The sequence below is a fragment of the Euprymna scolopes genome, chromosome 40 (genome assembly GCF_053919585.1).
Source record: "Euprymna scolopes isolate OS-2025 chromosome 40, ASM5391958v1, whole genome shotgun sequence".
NCBI classification, from domain to species: Eukaryota; Metazoa; Mollusca; class Cephalopoda; order Sepiida; family Sepiolidae; genus Euprymna; species Euprymna scolopes.
This window is the reverse complement of record NC_136521.1, coordinates 38,707,395-38,727,394: the sequence shown is the minus strand read 5'-3', so window position 1 is coordinate 38,727,394 and position 20,000 is coordinate 38,707,395. Positions and strand designations below refer to the sequence as shown.

Sequence of the window (20,000 nt, the reverse complement as noted above, 5' to 3'; positions counted from 1 at the left end):
TGTTCCGCGTTTTATGCACGCTAGGGTTCACCATAAGCCTGATGAATCCTAGCGTGGATGAAACGCGGAATATTCTGTGTAGCTTAATTGTCATATTTTTATTACTTACTATATATATATATATATATATATATATATATATATTTGTCTTTCGTGATACTTTTTTGAATGAATTCAATTATTAGTGTATTATTACCCAAATGCAAATTGGGAATAATTTTCCCTTAAGCCAACTTGGTACTCCACGACATATGAATTGTTATAATATAATAGTCCACAACCACCCTGATGAGTCGTATTTAACAAAACACCTTGTATATATATATATATATATATATATATATATATATATATATATATATATATATAATGTGATTGAAAATTTAAAATTCAAATTTAAAAATCTGTTTCTTAAGAAGGAACACAATAAAGTTGACTTTGTTGTTTTCTTTCTTATGAAACAGATTTTTAATTTGAATTTTAAATGTTCAATCACATTACTAAATATTAAAGTAGCTTTAGGATATTTGCGTATCAAGCTTTTTATATATCTGAATTACAACCAGCGATTTTCTTTTCTTGTATTTTAATTAAATAGTAATTTTACTATCACATTAAAATACACTCTGCTCTTTAGATAACCCCCGTTCTAACCGCCTTTAAATTATATATATATACATATATATATATATATATATATATCAGAGGGAGAGAGAGAGAGAGAGAGAGAGAGAGAGTGGAAGACACAGTGTGTATAAGAATGACCCCTCAAATGTGGATAAATCCAACTTAAACGCATAAAATCATTTTAATTTTTTATGCCGATACAATTTTTTTTTATTATCTGAATTTTCAAAAGTTCTCTACAGTTCTCCGGTATTTTATTTTATGTAATTTTTTAATGTTTTTATTTCAGAATAAAAAACTGTGCCTATGAAATCTTACGGTATTTGGTATCGTTTTCCCCCGGTGGCCCATGTCTGAACAACATATACAGTAAATGCTCTATTGCGACCGGCGGTTTCATTTTACTTTCCATCTCAAAATTGAAATACGGACCCTACAAAATAAAGCGCGCACACACACAATCAATATATACATATATATATATATACATATATATATATATATATATATATATATATATATATATATATACATATATATATATATATATATATTGATATATACACATATATATATATATATATATATATATATATATTGATATATATATATATAATTTGTCTGCGTTTGTCAAACAAATATTTCCCCAATTACGTTATCTAGTTTTTGCTTTGTTTAAAATAAAAAAAATTAAACAAACGCAATACAAAAACAATGTAAAAACCAGGCAATGTCCCTATTATTCTCCTGTGTAAGTACATTATATATATATATATATATATATATATATATATATATATATATATATATATATATATTACCAAAAGCTAGGCTAATATTATGAATACATTTGCCTTCTCTGCATTGTCTCCTGTCGAGGCGAAGTGTCGTCAAACAGCCGTTGTCGTATACTGACTGTCGGAAGTTATACAGAAAAAAAGATGAAAAACACGTAATCGGAAAAAGGATGTATGTCACAAGGCAGCGTGAAACATTAGTGGGGTGTCTTCCATAGATCGAATCACGTACACCATTCTTATATATATATATATATATATATATATATATATATATATATATATATATATATATATATATATAGGGCAATAGTATTCATGCTCTGTGACTGCTGTCTGACACATGACTGTCAGCTGGGTTTTGATCTATAATAGGTTGTGTATAACGTTCTGTGTAGCGGATTATAATTTAACATTGAAATTAATTACGGTTGTAAGTTAAGAGATTAAAATTAATTGTTGTGTCAAATAAGTTCATTCTATTTTTGAGCTAAGACACAACCCGATTTATGAACACATTCTTTTCTATGTTACACACACACACACGTGTAACAGTGTGTGTGTGTGTGTGTGTGTGTGTGTGTGTGTGTGTGTGTGTGTGTGTGTGTGTATTGGAGGCCTGACGAGACAATAAAATGCTTCTTACAATATTTATAGAAGTTTACATATACACAGATTTATAATTATTATTACTACAATAATTATTAAATACCTGCAGACACTAGTGTTTCATGCTGTCGGGAAACGTCAGCGTAGGGTGTCACGATCACCCACCGCTCGGGAGATTCGAATCAGGCAACGATACAATCTCTGACTCCATTAGCAAGGAACAAATCCACACGGCCAACGATAACCGCAAATACAGTTGAAATTTGAACATTTATTTTTAAATATCAAGACGGTGATACTGATTTAATGATTATGACATTATCTGCGCGTGTAAGCTTAAGTGACCGCCTTTTGACTTCAACTTAGCGTGCTTAACAATAAGAACGGAGTTCTTAAAGGGACTGACATAATTATTACTATAATTATTATTTTGTATATATGTTATTTATTTTTTATTTTGTATATATGTTATTTATTTGTTTCTGTTTGCGATACTCTTTAATGAATTCAATTATTTATACGAAAGTGCATTTTCTTCCTAAATGCGAGTTGGGAATAATTTTCTTTTTTGCATATATATATATATATATATATATATATATATATATATATATATATATATATATATATATATTTATTAAACATTATGTATATATATTCTAAACAATATATATATATATATATGTATTTTTAAACAATATATATATATATATATATATATATATATATATATATATATATATAAGTATTATTATTATTGGGGCGATTAAACGAAATCGGGAATCGAAAAGTCGCAAATTTTAAGGATATCGCATTCTGAAAATATTTGTTTTATTTGTTTTTATTTTGCTTGCTAAAATTTTAATTTTCCGTTGTTGGTATAAATAAGGAGATCGATATTTATTGATTTGAACTAATAATAATAAATTGTATATATAACATTGTTTGCAAAAATATATTATTGTATAGCGTTTTTACGGAAATCTGAAAACGGTGAAAAAAACAAACAAAAACAACTCTTAGAGGTTTAAAAAGAATCGGGGTTGGTAATTTAGAATAAAATTGGTAACGATATTGAAATCAGAAAATGATGGAATCGCCCTATCACTAATATATATATATATATATATATATATATATATATATATATATATATATATATATATATATATATATATATATATATATATATATATCCCACTAGAACTAAGGATATCAATCTTGAGTCACTGTGGTCTCAGTTGCGAATCATTGCGCGATCTAGCCACGCTAAAGAGCTATAGAACAGTGAAAACCATGTCCATAAATCATTATAAAACCATAAACACACATTTGATAACATTATCCCCAACGGGTATCACACAAATTATTCCTGAGGGTATCACCATCCCTACATCTACCGGAAAAGCGCATGTGTTGCGTGAATTTTGGTGAGTTTTATTTAGCATTTTAATTCTAGAGAAAGTCAACCATCGTTACCAGTCAGAAATCAATGATGAAAGGCTGTTTGGATAATGCAAACGAGACTGCTAAAAATCTGGTAAACTTACTGTCACTCAGACTCCTGGGAACACGCATAAATAATTAGTGTGCACAAACGTGTTAACCTTTCTTCTATGGCCAGCATTTTATGTAATGACGAGTCATCGGTTAGCAAGGTCACAAGGCACCTCGAGGATAATTGATGAGTTTTAATAGTAAGATAACACGGTACAGATTTGAGACGATTATTGACGCTGGAGAAGAATTTGATTATGTAAGTGGACGACTAAAAAAGAATTGCATATTGGGCTTGAAAACGACCATGTTGTAGTCAACTGAAAAGCAGTTCCGTAATATTGTTTCCCCACTTCAACGAGAAATGAAAATTAAGCCTAGCAGCCATTTTTGCGCGCGTGCGCCTTTGCGAAAAATAGTAAACAAACACTTTATAAAACCGTGATCAAACAAATAGAAGAAATTTAAGGGAAAAACAAACAAAAAAAATATTACCAACAGACAAAAACAAACAAAAAACACGATTGGAAAAAGAAATCAGACGCTTTGTCAATAATATAAAGCCTAGGGCTCAAAGCAAACACGATTCTTTTGGGTGGAGCCTGCATAATGAAAAAAACAAAACATAACGCGAGAGGAAACCCTTAACCGACACACGTGCACAACGAAAACTCAAGGGCGTCGAACTGCACTCACGCAATTTGGGACGGTTCCAGATATTTCAAGTTGAACATTTCTAAGGATTTTAATAAAATCGAAATTAATTTGGTTTGTTTATGTTGATATATAGAAACAAACACGTATATAATATATATGTTTCCTTGAACGGCAGGGGTAATTTCTGTGCGCTTTTCTTTGCAATCCATTTTTTCCATTTGACGGGCCAATGTTCGAACGTCCTAGTCGAGTGTAAAAACAAATCTGTCATAGTCGCGAACGTTTTACACTCGAACACGACGTTCGAACATTGGAAACACCGGACTGTACTTCCCCCCCCCCAAAAAAAAACGCAAAAAAACATGAATTATCTCTGCTGTTTAACGAATCATTCACAACGAAACATGGGCAAGAAAAAAAATGCTGGCTATATATATATATATATATATATATATATATATATATATATATATGTGCGTGTGTGTGTGTGTATGTGTGTGTCTAGATATGATATTTGATGTATGCAGATTTCATATTTATTATTATAGAATCCATTATAATTATTTATTGATTATTATATTGTACCCAATATATAGTAGTGGTCGCACCTGGTGTGATCGTCGCAAAATATGTTTGAATATGATATTTCAATTCGATAGAATATAGATAGTGTATTGATCAATATATTGAACACACTATATAGTTACGATTTCAGAAATTGATATATATGACTTGGGTTCCATTAATTAAAGGCAAAGAATATAGCGCTTCAGCCTAAGTCGTTAAGTTTTAAAAGTTTGCCAGAAATGACGTCATGACGTTTTAATTTTCGACAGAGGTACCGTGACCAATTCAGAGTTTCATTCATAATAATAATAATAATAATAATAATAATGACACACACACATTATATATATATATATATATATATATATATATATATATATATATATAAATGTGTGTGTGTATATATATATATGAGGATACTTCCACGAGAACAAAACTCTCCTGGCTAGTCTGCACGTTGTACAAATATTTTGTCCAGATCTTAGGAACATGCCTTCCTAAACCCTAGCAGTCCTTGCCTCTAGGTTGTACTCCTTGGCTTGACATTTAAAGCCATTGAATGTGCACCAATTACAAACTCCGATATTTTCTCTGTCAGATTCTGGTAGCAGTTGTCCAGACTCCCACAATTGACACGAATATAAATACTACATTGTTATTACCTATTTTTTTATGAGAAACATATTATTGTATTAGAACATTAATGTATTCTTTTGTTGGTGTCAGTGTTTCTTACATAAACTTTGTGCATACACACGTACACTTATATATATATATATATACATACATATATACATGCATACACATATATACATACATACACATATAGGTGTGTGTGTTTGTATCTATCTATATATATATGGTAAAACTGGTAATTAGTAAAAACCTGAAGAGAGTGCTCAATACTATTGCAGAGCTAATATGTGTTTTATTTTTTTTATTACCGTTTTATTTATTTGGTTACACATGTTTCAGATGCTGGACCATGTTTACGATCTAACAGCCTCCTCAGACCTTACAGAAGACTCCTGTGAGGTATGACGAGGCTGTTAGATCGTAAACATTGTCCAACATCTGAAACATATGTAACCAAACAGATAAAACGGTAATAAAAAATAAAACACACACACACACACACATATATATATACATATATATATATATATATATATATTTATATACACAATATATCACTTTGTAATATATGAAAATATACATGAAATATTAATTATATATATCGATATTATCAATCACATTATCTATTATGGCTGGAATAGGCCCTTACCTTACAGGTCATATATATATATATATATATATATATATATATGTGTGTGTGTGTGTGTGTGTGTGTTTATGTTTATGTGTGTGTGTGGATAGATAGATAGATAGATAGATAGATATAGAGAGTGAGGGAATTTAGAAGTGTTCGTGTTTAATCCGAATTGAAATATTTTTCTAATATCAAAGTAAGCATTGTATTGTTTACGAAGTTATTATTTAAGTTTAAAAATCTACCTTGATTTTCTGTGATTGTTTCTGTCCCTTTTCCAGACTTCTCCATGGCAGTATTTTTTTTCTTTTTTCGTAAAGAAAAGAAAGCAATCATCCCAGTTGATATTTAAACCTTTTCCGTTTCATATTCTTCTGAGAACTTTCGTATACCGTATTAATCATGTTAATGAAATAGCAGGACCAAACTTTGAGTCATTAGAAATGATTAGGAATGTATTGGACTTTTATTCTTATGCAATTTGCTCCCCCAATGAACCCATAACATGACCGCATGTAAAAAGGGGAACTATATCAGCAACTGCTCGAGCAAAGTAAAATACACGAAAAAAAAAAATTTTCTCTATCATATTTGACATAACATGTATAAAATAATGACTGCTGCCTATACAAAGTTCACTTAAGTTTTTATTCATATTCCCGGTGTCTGGCGATATTTATACGATGTTTATACGCGAGGCGTTTTCTTAGCAGGGAAAAGCGAGACCGTTTCCTATTTAAAGAGTACAAACTTCTTTGTTAGAAGATCAAAGGATGGAATCCGTCTGATTCATAACATCGGTGAGGAAGGGAGTGTGGGGGGGGATAGATCTCGATCACGTGACTGTCATGTCGCTAGTTGTACCGTAGAGATGCATGTGCGTAGATATGTGTGTCTGTTAGTTTAATCCCAAGACGGTTTTCAAATTCCGTTATGATCGAATTTTTGTATGTATTAGTCAACTAAATAGTATTCGTGTGTGTGTGTGTGTGTGTGTGTATTTATATATATATATATATATATATATATATATATATATATATATATATATATATATATATATATATATATATATATATAATTTTACGGATACTACCGCTGAGTATTTTCATAGGTTCACAAAGGTATTAAATATATCAATATATATTCAGTTGAAATATGAATGCAATGCTGTTCCGCTCCCTGATATCAACAAAATAGTAAAGCGAATGTGTACACAAATGATAAACAGGAGACAATAATTCTTTTTCAAATTAAATCAGTTTCTAATTACGGACAAATACACACGTGTGTTTGGGGGGGGCATATATGTGGTCACTGTCTCGGAAGCATAAAGACAGAGGCAGTAAAGTAGCGTATATGCACTGTTCACGACTTCCGTCGTTCGAACACTCTGGATTGTCTAATTATGTGCAAGAATAGAGCGTTTATTATTTATCGATTCCCTTCATTCTCGTGGCAGTTGTTTGGTTGCGCGGAGGTAAAAGGGATCACTGGTGGCTTCGTAGCTGTGTTCGAATCTCCTGATCAGCAGAAATCGTCTCCTCCTACACCGACGATTGCGTAAGCATAAACAGCTATTGCCTGTAGGTATACAAGAGCAATTATTATTCAATTATATATATTTATTTATTTACTATAATAATTAAATACCTACAGACTCTAGTGTTTCATCCTTTCGGGAATCATCAGTGTAGGGTGTTACAATTAACGCCAGTGGAGAGATTCGAACCCTTGCAAAACAAAAAACAAAAAACGGCACGCCTGGTTTCATTAAAAGGACCCGAAGCATTCGGCTACCAACAACTGCGAGAGACACAGTTGAAGTTAAACCTTTATTTTTTTTAATGCTTTTAACGTCAGTCAGAGTGATCTAGTCATTATATGGCGATATACGCATATGAGCTAAATTGACCGACTTTATTTAACTGAAAGTGCTCAATGATAAGAAAAAAGTTTCTTAAGGGGGCCGAAATAATGATTTACTATATATATATATTATATATATATATATATATATATATATATATATATATATATATATATATATATATATATATATATAGTCCTGGAAGTTTTTAACCTTAAAAACTATTCAAAAAATTATCATTCGTTTGAAAACCATTTAGTCAGTAAGTGTATTTAATCACCTGCAATCACTGCATAAACTTGCTCTCTCGAATTCACTATAGTACCAGTAATAATTTATTTTTAAGGGATCATCAGTTGTTTACCATGAAACACTGTTTCGGGGATATATATATATATATATATATATATATATATGTATGTATATATATATACATACGCATTTGCTTGTGTATATTATTAAATAGTTTATATTACATGAAAAATAATATACTTAAAGTAAAATTAGAGATTAAAAAAGGCACTTATATATAAAAGATGCATAACTGAACAGCTTCCGCCAAATATCAAATATGACTGAACTTTACGAGAGCAATTCATTAATAAATATAATTAAAACTAATGAACCCTAAATTTTCGATCTAAACCAGCTCCGGGCTTGATGCATATGACAACATTTTGATCTGATGTGATGTATCGTAATTGTTTTAATAAATAAATACTCAAATATTTTTTTTATCCCCCCCCTATTATAATATTTGTAAAAAATAGGCACAGAGATTCAACATTGCGGCGATGGGACAGGGGTTGGAGCTTAGTTGACAAAGTGGGACCAGATAGATTGAACACTCCTTTTGGACCCCAATTATAAAAAGGGAGATGCTAGTGGTGGAGGCATCAGTTTAGAGGTGGCAAGAATACACCATGCATGGGTGAATAGTGGATTTATAGAGGGGCAGGATAGAAGTAGACTTCAAGCTTGTAGAGGAAACCTGTCTTCTTTGCAGCAGCCTTCGCAATGTCATCAATTTATTTGCTCCAGTTCATATTGCCTGTGAATGTTTGGCCGAGGAGTTTGAACGAAGAATTCTTTAGTAGGGTGATATTTGCCATAGATAGCGGTGGTTGGAGAGGCGTCTTGTAATTGTTTAAAGAAAAAAGAGCAACTTATTCTTACTAGCATTTAATGTTACCGTCTATTTGGGGCCCCATTTCACTACGGTCTGGAGGTCATTTTCTAACGATTCTGACAGTGTCTATGATTAATGTACATCCGTTCTTCCTTCATTATTAAACAATTGAGCACTCTTTAGGAATTATTACATAAATATCCTGCGTAGTTTGGAGAGTGAGGGAAGTGAAGCCCTTAAGTGTCATTAGTGATAATGCAAAGCCGTTGCATAAAAACGGATAAAGCCTTATTTGATGGCTGACATCGTTTATAAATTAACAATACATTTTGATTTCTCGCTAGTACCGAGAGAACAGTAGATAAAGGCACAGATCGCCTCAATAAATAAAATAGTTAAAAAAAAGTAAGCGATAACTTTCATTATCAGGCGATATTGAAGACCTGTGATACAGCGAAACAACTCGCCTGATGGTGACTATGTAAAAAAAAAAAAAAAAAAAAAAAAGCCGAAGATTCAATTAATTTAATCCTCGTGTTCGGCGAGACCATGATATGTTTCTGATCCGTGACCATGATATGTTTCTGATCATCGTGAAACCCCTGTTTCCTTTATATATATATATATATATATATATATATATATATATATATATATATATATATATATATTAAAGCAAGACGTAAAAGGAGAAGTTATAGAGTGGCACATGGTCTAACTTTCCTTCTACCGCTTTTTTCATATTTCATCCTTAAATATCTAATTAATTATCCTTGCGGGTATAGCTTGATCTTGGTGGGTAAAACTACATCTGTTAAGGTTCTTCATTTCATACTGAAAATATTGAGGAGAAAGGACCCACTCTTACCGTGCACATATATATATATATATATATATATAGATAGATAGATAGATAGAGAGAGAGAGTGATATATATATATATATATATATATATATATATATATATATACCATTGAAAATAAACTTTAGCTTTATATATTATTTTTAAATGCCTGTCCAATTAATAAATTTGGCTGAAACAAAACAAATAACGATGGAAATTATATATATATATATATATATATATATATATATATATATATATATATATATATATATATAATGTGTGTGTGCGCGCACGCGTAATAATTTCAACCGTTAAAAGAAAAATACGACGTGGATACCATCAGTTAGAATCGAAACAAAGATTTGACTTTCCAGTGTTATTCGTTACCATCTGAGCTAACGACAGATGCATATCGAAACTTCAAAAATTAACCGACTTCAATGTATACATGTATATTTTTGCATGCGACGAGGAAGAATTTAAGTCGACTTACGCCTGCCAAGTTCGATATCTTTTTTTTTTTTTTGACCCCTTAATAAGCTACTTTCCTGTCTGTATATGCAAAAGTGCCGGTTCCGCGTACGTACGCAAACAAAATCACTTTATATACATCTGATGGACTCTTCCGTCGATTTTGACGTACGAGCTCCTGGCACAACAACTAAGTTGCTCAGAAATCCACACAAATGATTTGTTTATAGTGGTGAAGGCTTTGTGTAGAACCGACCATATTTTTGCCATTACTGCTAACCTTTGTCGGTAAAGGTGACTAGCACAAACAAAGTATACGGCATACCGCAGGTTTTTACATGTCTTAACGAAGACTGGAGATGAATCTCGCCCAGTGAATTAATGCACCTCCAGATACCAACCTGGAAATTTCCACGACTCGGTGCGGTACATACAGTGACTAGATTTCTCAAATGGTCACCCATCTGGTACTAACAGGCTCGACGTTGCTTAAGTTCGGTGATCTGACGAGAACCGGTGTGTCAACGTGAATATATATATATATATGTGTGTTTGTGTGTGTCTTTGTTAGCTAAAAAACGACTGGTGAAAGAACTAAAGAAACTGAATATTACACCTGGATGGTGTTGAAGCAAAGACAGCCGGAAAGACAGACCGATCACTAGATAGCTCGACAATCATACAGATAAATCCCCACGTGTGTCTCAAGTTTGCTTTGTACCAAACTCGCTACCGCATAAATAAAACGATTTCATTCCTTAGCAAAGCGCCCTTTGGGGGGAAACAATCATTCCCCCCCCCCTTTTTTTTCGTCATTTCGTATTGTGTGCGTACAATGCTTATTCCCCAACCACCGCGGTCTCATATTTGAAAAAAAAAAAAAATAATAATAATAAAAATAAGCCCCCGCCCCCACAAATTAATTCTAAGCCCCCACCCTCCGTTAAAACACACACACACACACACACACACACACACACACAAATAGGACTTGAAGGCGGTGGGAGGGGGGGGGGGTAAAGGGATAGAAGGATTATCATTTATTTTATTTTTTTGTTTGTTTTCTTTTATCGGGTTTATTAATGAGAGACTGGAGACAGAAAATACGATAACATAAACAACGACAAAAGAACACTTAAACACAAAACGCAATCCGGTGTTCAAGAGACGGGGAGGGGGGCGCGGAGTGCACAATGTACTAGCTGTCCTCACCCGGCGTTGCCCCGGAGTCCTTTTGCTTTCGTTTAATTTATTGAAAAACTCCTTCTCCTCCCCTCCTTTTTTTTATTTATTCAAAGGAATTATTTATATTTTGGGAAAGATTATCCACTGAATAAAATGTCGCAAATAAATAAATAAGTAAATGGTTTCGAAGTAAAACGAATATGGCGTCTTACGACATGTTGAAATGTACACCCCATTTAAAGTTACTTTCAAATGTCATTTCTTTTATTTTTATTAAATTATTAAAAAAAAAAAAGATTTGGAAAATGTACTTTTAAGTAACAATGCATATACACATTTTAGGGAGGTGGTGTTTGATCAACCCTGCTAGGGGAGCCATGATTTAATGTACAGTCTTGTTTTTAAGTCCCTTAAACGGTGTTTCATAGTAAACATCTGATGATTCCCTTCAGAACATTATTGGTTTTATTGTGTCTTCGTGTAAGTAGAAATTTTCAGTGATGCAGGAATCTTTTCTTTTTTTTTTTTTTTTTTTTTTTTTACAAAGGAGTCACCAGTAATCAAGGCCCAGAGTCTATTCGATGATTAGTATTAAAGAGTGTAGTTTGGTCAAACGGACAATATAATAGTAATCGTTAGAAGTGTAAATTTGATAAATTGGATTACTTAAGGGGAACGGCTCATCAAGAACTTGTTTACATTGGACTTGATGTCCGACCATGACTAAAAAGTTTCCAACAAAGAACATTTTGTTAATAGTCTTAAAGGTTTTAAAGAAACTTCTAAGACACACACACACACACACACACACATATATATATATATATATATATATATATATATACACAGAGAAAAGAGAGAGACAGAGACATGACTTCTGTCATTCATTCACTATATTGCTCTGTAATTACATTGAGCTTCCTAAATACAAATTGGTATATATTAAAAGTAAATAAAGTATATTTTCACAGAAATATATATATATATATATATATATATATATATATATGTGTGTGTGTGTGTGTGTGTGTGTGTGTATGTATTACCTTCCTCAATTTTTTCATCCAGAAGAAGTCTTACAATAAAGACGAAACATTGATGGACACATAACTTGGTTTGTTTCCTTTTTTATCTCTTATTCTTTATTCTTATCGGAATACTATTTCCATTACTCCCCTCCCCCTATTATATATAAATATATATATATATATATATAAGTCGTATGTCTCTGCTTGCTTTTTTACAATTTGATTGATATATGCAAAATGTACACACGTGTTTTTACAATTAATTTTAATACTGAAAACGGACGTTTACGCACTTTCGTTCTAGAATGATTACACACACACTATATATATATATTTATATATATATATATATATATATATATATATTATTTATTCAAAGGAAAATCTGTTTAAGAAGTAATCTCATTTGCATATTACACTAAAAATGTTTGTTTTCAATAATTATCTCCATGTTATTAATTGTTCGTCCGCACACACATTATATACACATATCTATAATATAAAGCTGAATGTGTGTGTGTATGTGTGTGCGTGTGGTCACGAATAGACTCCTATATGCTTGACTATTTTTAAAAAACTGATTACATATAATGATAGAAGATGTATCGAGGCACAGGAATGGCTATTTTAATCTGGCAGAATGGTTGTTCATTAAAATTGTTGGGTCTGTGTTCGCGTTTGGTCCACAAAGTATGGAAATAAAAAAAATTAAGAATTTAAAAAAAAAAACGTTTACAAGTGTTTTTGATATAGATGTACATAATAATACTTTGATAAGTAGGTTTCAACTTAAATAGGGATGGTATAATAAAATTGTGGGGTCTGCGTTCGCGCCTGGCTTCTATAGAAGGGAAATAGGCACACACTTTAATATAAACTTTTCATATCTATCTGCGTAAGTATACTTTGATAATACTGTTTCAGTTTGAAGAAATATGGTATGATAAAAGTATTGGGTGTTCGTTCGCGCCTGACCTCCATAGAATGAAAATATGTCACAAAGTTTAACAAGGTTTTTTAATATAGATCCACAGAATATTTTGATAAGTGTTTCAGTGTGAACAGGTAGGGTATAATAAATTATGGTGTGTATCTATTTTATTTTTACTTTCATCATATTTTGTTTTGGTTTTGATACCCCCAAATTCGAAGCTACCTCTTTACAACCCTTCCTTTTCATAACCTATCATACTTTCATAAATCACAGTCCATTTTTGAACCCAGTCAACGACGGGTACTTTTGCTAGTATATATATATATATATATATATATATATATATATATATATATATATATATATATATATATATATAAAATGTATGGAGAATACATTATACGTCACGTTTCTTCATTTGTTGACACTCAAGTATATACAGATAATTTCATAAATGAACATTCAATTTAGTCCACGTGGCCGAGAGTAACCATATAAGAATACAAATAGGAAAAGGAGACCCGCACAGGGTCTCATACACGCACTAATACACATATATAACGTGCATGTGTGTATATATATATATATATATATATATATATATATATATATATATATATACACACACACACACCCATATATATATATATATATATATATATATATATATATATATATATAGTTTTAATTGACTTGAATTGTGACATATATACTATCGTAGTGAACATGTCATAGCCAAATATGCATTTATTTTTTTCATGCAAAATATTTTATTTTGTCTTACACGTGTTTCGTTGAATGATGGGCAAACACCAAGCAACCCATCAGTAATAGTTTGTATGTTACACGAACAATAACAAAAATAAATAAATATTGAATAAAGAATTAACGTTGAACAGAATAAATGAAAATACTTAAACATCATGATATACGTAAAAACTTTATATATATATATATATATATACAGGGTGGGCCAAAATAAGGGTCGTATATATATATATGATTATATTTAAAGATAGGACCCTTATTTTGGCCCACCCTATATATATATATATATATATATATTTATATGAGTGTATATAAACGTATATACATTTATTAATATATATACACGTGTACATGTAATAAATATGTATATACATACATATTAAGATATATATATATATATTTATTGCCATATATGTATATATATATTAACATATATATATATTTATTAATATATATATTAATATAATTTATATATATATATACATACATTCGTTAATATCTATATATATACATATATATTTATAAATATATATATATATATATATATATATATATATACTGCAATCTTAAATTTAATTATTTATTGTTATAAATCTCTATACGAACGAATAATCAGTTATGTTTTATTAGTTTTCGTTTTTTCAAACTTAATTTTTCATGCAATGTATCATGAATAGAAATTCAAACTTTATTCTTTTGATTTTGTTTTTCATAAAATTAAAAAAAAAAATAAAATAAATAAGACTTATATTTGAGATACGGCCGATTTAAAATCTGTAAAATAAATTGGATTTGAAAAAAAAAAAATCATAAATGTACGCTTTTAGCATGAATTAATTTTCAATGAGTTTAAACCGCCATATATATCTCATAAGAATATATTTCGTAATTATGAAGCTTAAAATAATTTTTAAATAAATAGTATTTCGAATTGAAAAATAAAAAAAAATGACTAAGTAAACTAATACCAGTCTGGATCTACAATAAAAGGAGTTATCTACGATCTGGGATATCCAACAATGCCCCTCGTAATCTATAGAATTAAAAAAGAAAGGGATCAGCACCAAATGTGTAAGCTCACCGGCTAAATAAAAGTGAGTCAGTTCCTCCTAGATTTTATATATTTTGCAGTCAAAGCATTTATCACATATCCCATATTTAAAATAGCTTCAACAATATACAATATTGAAATTAAGTCTTTTCGAATCAGTTATATTACATTTATTTCCCGGGTGCATAGCAATCCGATACATACCTTTACTAAATCTCTTATAAATTGTAAATGTAAGAAAAAAGGTGATCAAGAAAGGGACCTGGTCAAACGAAGATTATTTTGAAAGTCTAAAATCTGCCTAAACATGCTAGTCTTTAAACAAAGCTACACCGAATATCCTGAGGAATGTGACATATATATATATATATATATATATATATATATATATATATATATATATATATAGCAAAAATGGTAATTAGTAAACACCTGAAGAGAGTGATGAATACTATTGCAGAGCAAATATGCGTTTTATTTTTATTACCGTTTTATTTGTTTAGTTACACATGTTTCGGTTGCCGAACCATACTTACGATCTAGCAGCCTCGTCAGAGGTTTCTGTAAGGTCTGACGAGGCTTATGGATCGTAGATATGGGCCGGCAACCGAAACATGTGTAACTAAACAGATAACACGGTAATAAAAAATAAAACGTATATAAACATTTATAATATATATATAACGTTACACGCAGTTTATACACGTTGTATGCAGTCTACGTCGCCAGAAACATGAGACAAGTAATAACTCAACTAATGTTTTTACTGTAACGACATATATTTTCTCATTGTCCCGCCACGCGTGATTTCTCATGACGCCTGTGACGTCATCCACGTCTCTGACGTTCTAAATCTACTTTTCATAGTCTTTTTGTTTCTCCTTCCCGTGACTTTATTTCGCTTATGGCTCGGTATTTGCATATAGTCTCATATTACATTACATACACACACATAAATTACAGTGACCTTCCTTGCTTCAATCTGGTCTCCTACGATCCAACGATGGCAAGTGAATATATATATATATATATATATATATATATATTCTCCATTACATCCCTAGTTTTTTTAAATGCTTCACAAGTAAAATTACTTTACGCATTTTGCTAACTCCTCTCCTCTGACGAAAAGGAAAGTATTTCTTTGAAAATGCGCGCATTAAGGAATTTAACCTCTACTTTTGTTTCCTTTCCGAATAATATTTAAAAAAAAAAAAAAAACGCTTACTGGAGTGTTTCTCAACATACTTTATTAAACCTATGTAGTTTATGTATATATATATATCTAGTCACTACTATGTAATCAGCCCAATATAATAATCGACAGAAAATTGTTTGTATAATAATAATATACGTTATCTGCATGAATTTAAGTATCATATTTTATCTTGTCTTACGACCGAGCATCGCCGGGCCACATGCTAGTATATATATATATATAAGTGAAAGTGTCTGTCTGTGTGTCTGTGTACATTTCCCTACGCAATAACTGTCAATTTTCAGTGTACAGACTCGAAATTTAATATACAGGTACTGAGATTTGGTAAAATCTTTGTAATCCGTTTTCGGCCAGAGATTCCGCTGTTAAGGGATCAATGTTCAACGATTTGATCTTTGAGAACTCTACCAAACTCCTCCGACAATTTTGGGTCTAAACACTTAAAATTTTATATATAGGTTCCTTGGACATGGATCTAACTTAATAACTTTTTGTGAGTCCAAAAAAATAAAGGTTAAGGGGTCATAATAGAGGTCAAATTTGAAAAAAATTGACCGCTTTTTTTTTTTTTGCTCAACATACACCTCAAAACACCCGGGCAGCGCCGGGCTGAAATGCTAGTATATATATATATATATATATATATATATATATATATATATATATATATATATATATCTTCATAAGCCTGAAGAGTCCTAGAGTGAATGGAACGCGAAATATTCAGTGTAGCTTAATCGCCATATACATTTTATAACTTACTAACTAGCTCTACCTACGTATTGAGCAGTTTTGAAGTAAATACTTAAAGTTTGCGCATAAATCTATACTTTCGTATATTAATTTTATGTGAGTAAATTAAGTAGTTATATCGTTCTAGGGTTTTGTCAATTAACGTTTATTTAACAAAGCCCCTTTTTGCCGCTTGCAATAATCGTATGCTACCCATGCTAAAATAGGCCTCTGTTCTGGGATTCAGTTATGTTTGAAGAATTTCAGTTTTAATTTCTCCGAGTATTTGTAATTTGGATTGAACCGAATTAATCGCCGATCTCTCATTTAGACTTGTTTTTCTTTCATTCTATTCGACGGATTGTTGATTCAATCATGGTTTAATTGTTATTCGTGTCCATGTTAGCATTTAGAGCAAAGGGCGCTTTTTAAAGAGTTGCTATCTAATTAACATCAGGTTAGGACTACCGGCAAACATTTGACGGCAAAATAATATGACTTTTACAATAAGAGGAGTATAAGACACGCATTATGTTTTACTTATGCAAGATGAGTTTCCGTAATCATGCAGTCTAGTTAACAGTTAAGAAATAAAAAAAGCAACAAATGATATATACTAAACGCACCCGACGTTATTTTTCTGATGACCAGTTTAAAATCTAAAGTTTTGTTGTTTCAAAATTTGTTTCGTTACTTTCACTTAGCCGAACACAAGTCAATCAGATATATCGATCGTTTAATTATGCATTTTGTGTATTATCTTTAAGATTGTCACTAATTTAAGGCTTGCGAAATGTTGCAAAAATGAACGGATTCATGCTGCCATTACCCTTATGGTAGTTACCACCCTAATTGAGATAGTCCGAAATATAATTTGCCAATTTCATATCGACTCGTGTTCAAGTAAGTAACGAACCAAATTATATCAAAACTTATAGTTCTAGAAACGTAAAACTATGCCGGTCGGGGGTGAATTAAATCTTCTTGTGTTTTAGTGAGAGGTATTTGTTGCATATTTTGTTGAATTTTTATTTCTGGTCTGTTTTATGTACCTCCAGGACTGTCAGACTGTCTAAATAGATGTGTTAAAAGTTTGAGAGTTATCGAATTAAAATTTAAAAAAAAAAAAAAAGAAAAAAAAAGAAAAACATATTATAAAAATGTTTATGACCCAACGGATCACGAATACATCCAATACGTATATAAGTTAGTTTTAATTTTTATTATTACCTTCGCAGTTGCAACTTTCGCTCATTTGCGCGTACACACCGTCCGAGCTCCATCCGTCAACTTAACGAAAATGAAATAGAAAGAGATGATACAGGTAAGTTTTATTGATTGGGACGACTTCTTTCTAAAATCAAATATTCAAATATGTTCGGGGTCAATTTTCCTATATATCGATATGGCGCAACCCATATGGACATATTTATAATAATTATTATAATGATAATACTAATAACAAAAGAAAACGCTAAGTTTGTCTACATACATGCAATAATGGTTTGACCGTAGATCTCATCCAGTCATAAAGTGACCAGAGCGATTATAACTGCCATATGTAAAAGTACCTTCCTCGATGTGTAGCCCAAATACCAACCCTCCCCTCACACACATACATACATAAATAAATACAAATATATAATTTTTCAAAATGTGAAGTGATATTATTTCCACATCCAAACAACGGGCGTGCTGTGAGGTTGTTTGGCTATGGAAATATATAATATATAATTAGATTTTAAAGTAATATCATACAATACACTGAAATATTATATAGCTGTATTGCAATTAAATGAAATAGCTATTTAAACTAATAAAACATAAAGCTTTATTTTTGGTTTGAAATTCTCATATGTATTTATTTGAATAGAAACGTGTTATATATATATATATATATATATATATATATATATATATATATGTATATATGTATACACGCATATATATACACACACACACATATATATATACACACAGACACATATATATACACACACACACACATATATATATAAGTACTGTTTCGTTGTATCACAACTCATCAGACTAGGACGTTTCCCTAGACGAGGATTGAACCTATAGCCATCGCATTGATAGTCGGCAGTTCTACCAACTGACCCCCATATATATATATATATATATATATATATATATATATATATATATATGTGTGTGTGTGTGTGTGTGTGTGTGTGTGTGTGTGTGTGTGTGTGTGTAATTAAATTCAGTTCTAATGTATGTTAAACTAAAAAAAAATTTCTGTTCAGAGTGCTCAATACATTTGCAGAACACCGAAGCGGATTAATATTCGTTTCGGCAATATTAATCATCTCCTCAACGGTTCAAAAAAAAAAATAAAAATATATATATATATATATATATATATATATATATATATATATACAGAGAGAGAGAGAGAGAGATTATTATTATGTACAAATATAGTTGATCACGCATTATTCGTCATATGGATTACTAATTTCTTTAAAACCTCCCATTATATTGGTTTTGTGTGTCTATAATAGATTACATGCTTCAAGAAATAATAATAAATTCATAAGAATAAAAATATTACTTCGAGAGTTATATATCATTAGTTAATGGGCAAGATATAGAAACGAACGCTTATTTGTGTATTCATTATACACATGTGTATGGAACAGTGGTATTAGTTACTATCTGTATGAGACACCGTTTAATATTGGTGAAAGAGAATCTTTTAAAGAACAATTCAACAAA

At 30.7% G+C, this 20,000-nt stretch overlaps 1 protein-coding gene across 12 annotated transcripts in view; it reads right to left on the bottom strand.

The window, feature by feature from the left end:
* Nucleotides 1–20,000, bottom strand: part of LOC145265495 (paired box protein Pax-6-like) — a 1,005,138-nt gene that overhangs the window by 187,476 nt on the left and 797,662 nt on the right. For 4 of the 12 annotated variants that reach the window (XM_080121378.1, XM_080121383.1, XM_080121375.1 and 1 more), the window contains exon 2: nucleotides 18,489–18,548. The exons of the other annotated variants lie outside the window; for them this stretch is intronic. In XM_080121378.1, the coding sequence (XP_079977504.1) occupies nucleotides 18,489–18,548 (60 nt within the window). The remainder of the gene's footprint in view (nucleotides 1–18,488; nucleotides 18,549–20,000) is intronic. 12 annotated transcript variants of the gene reach the window in all.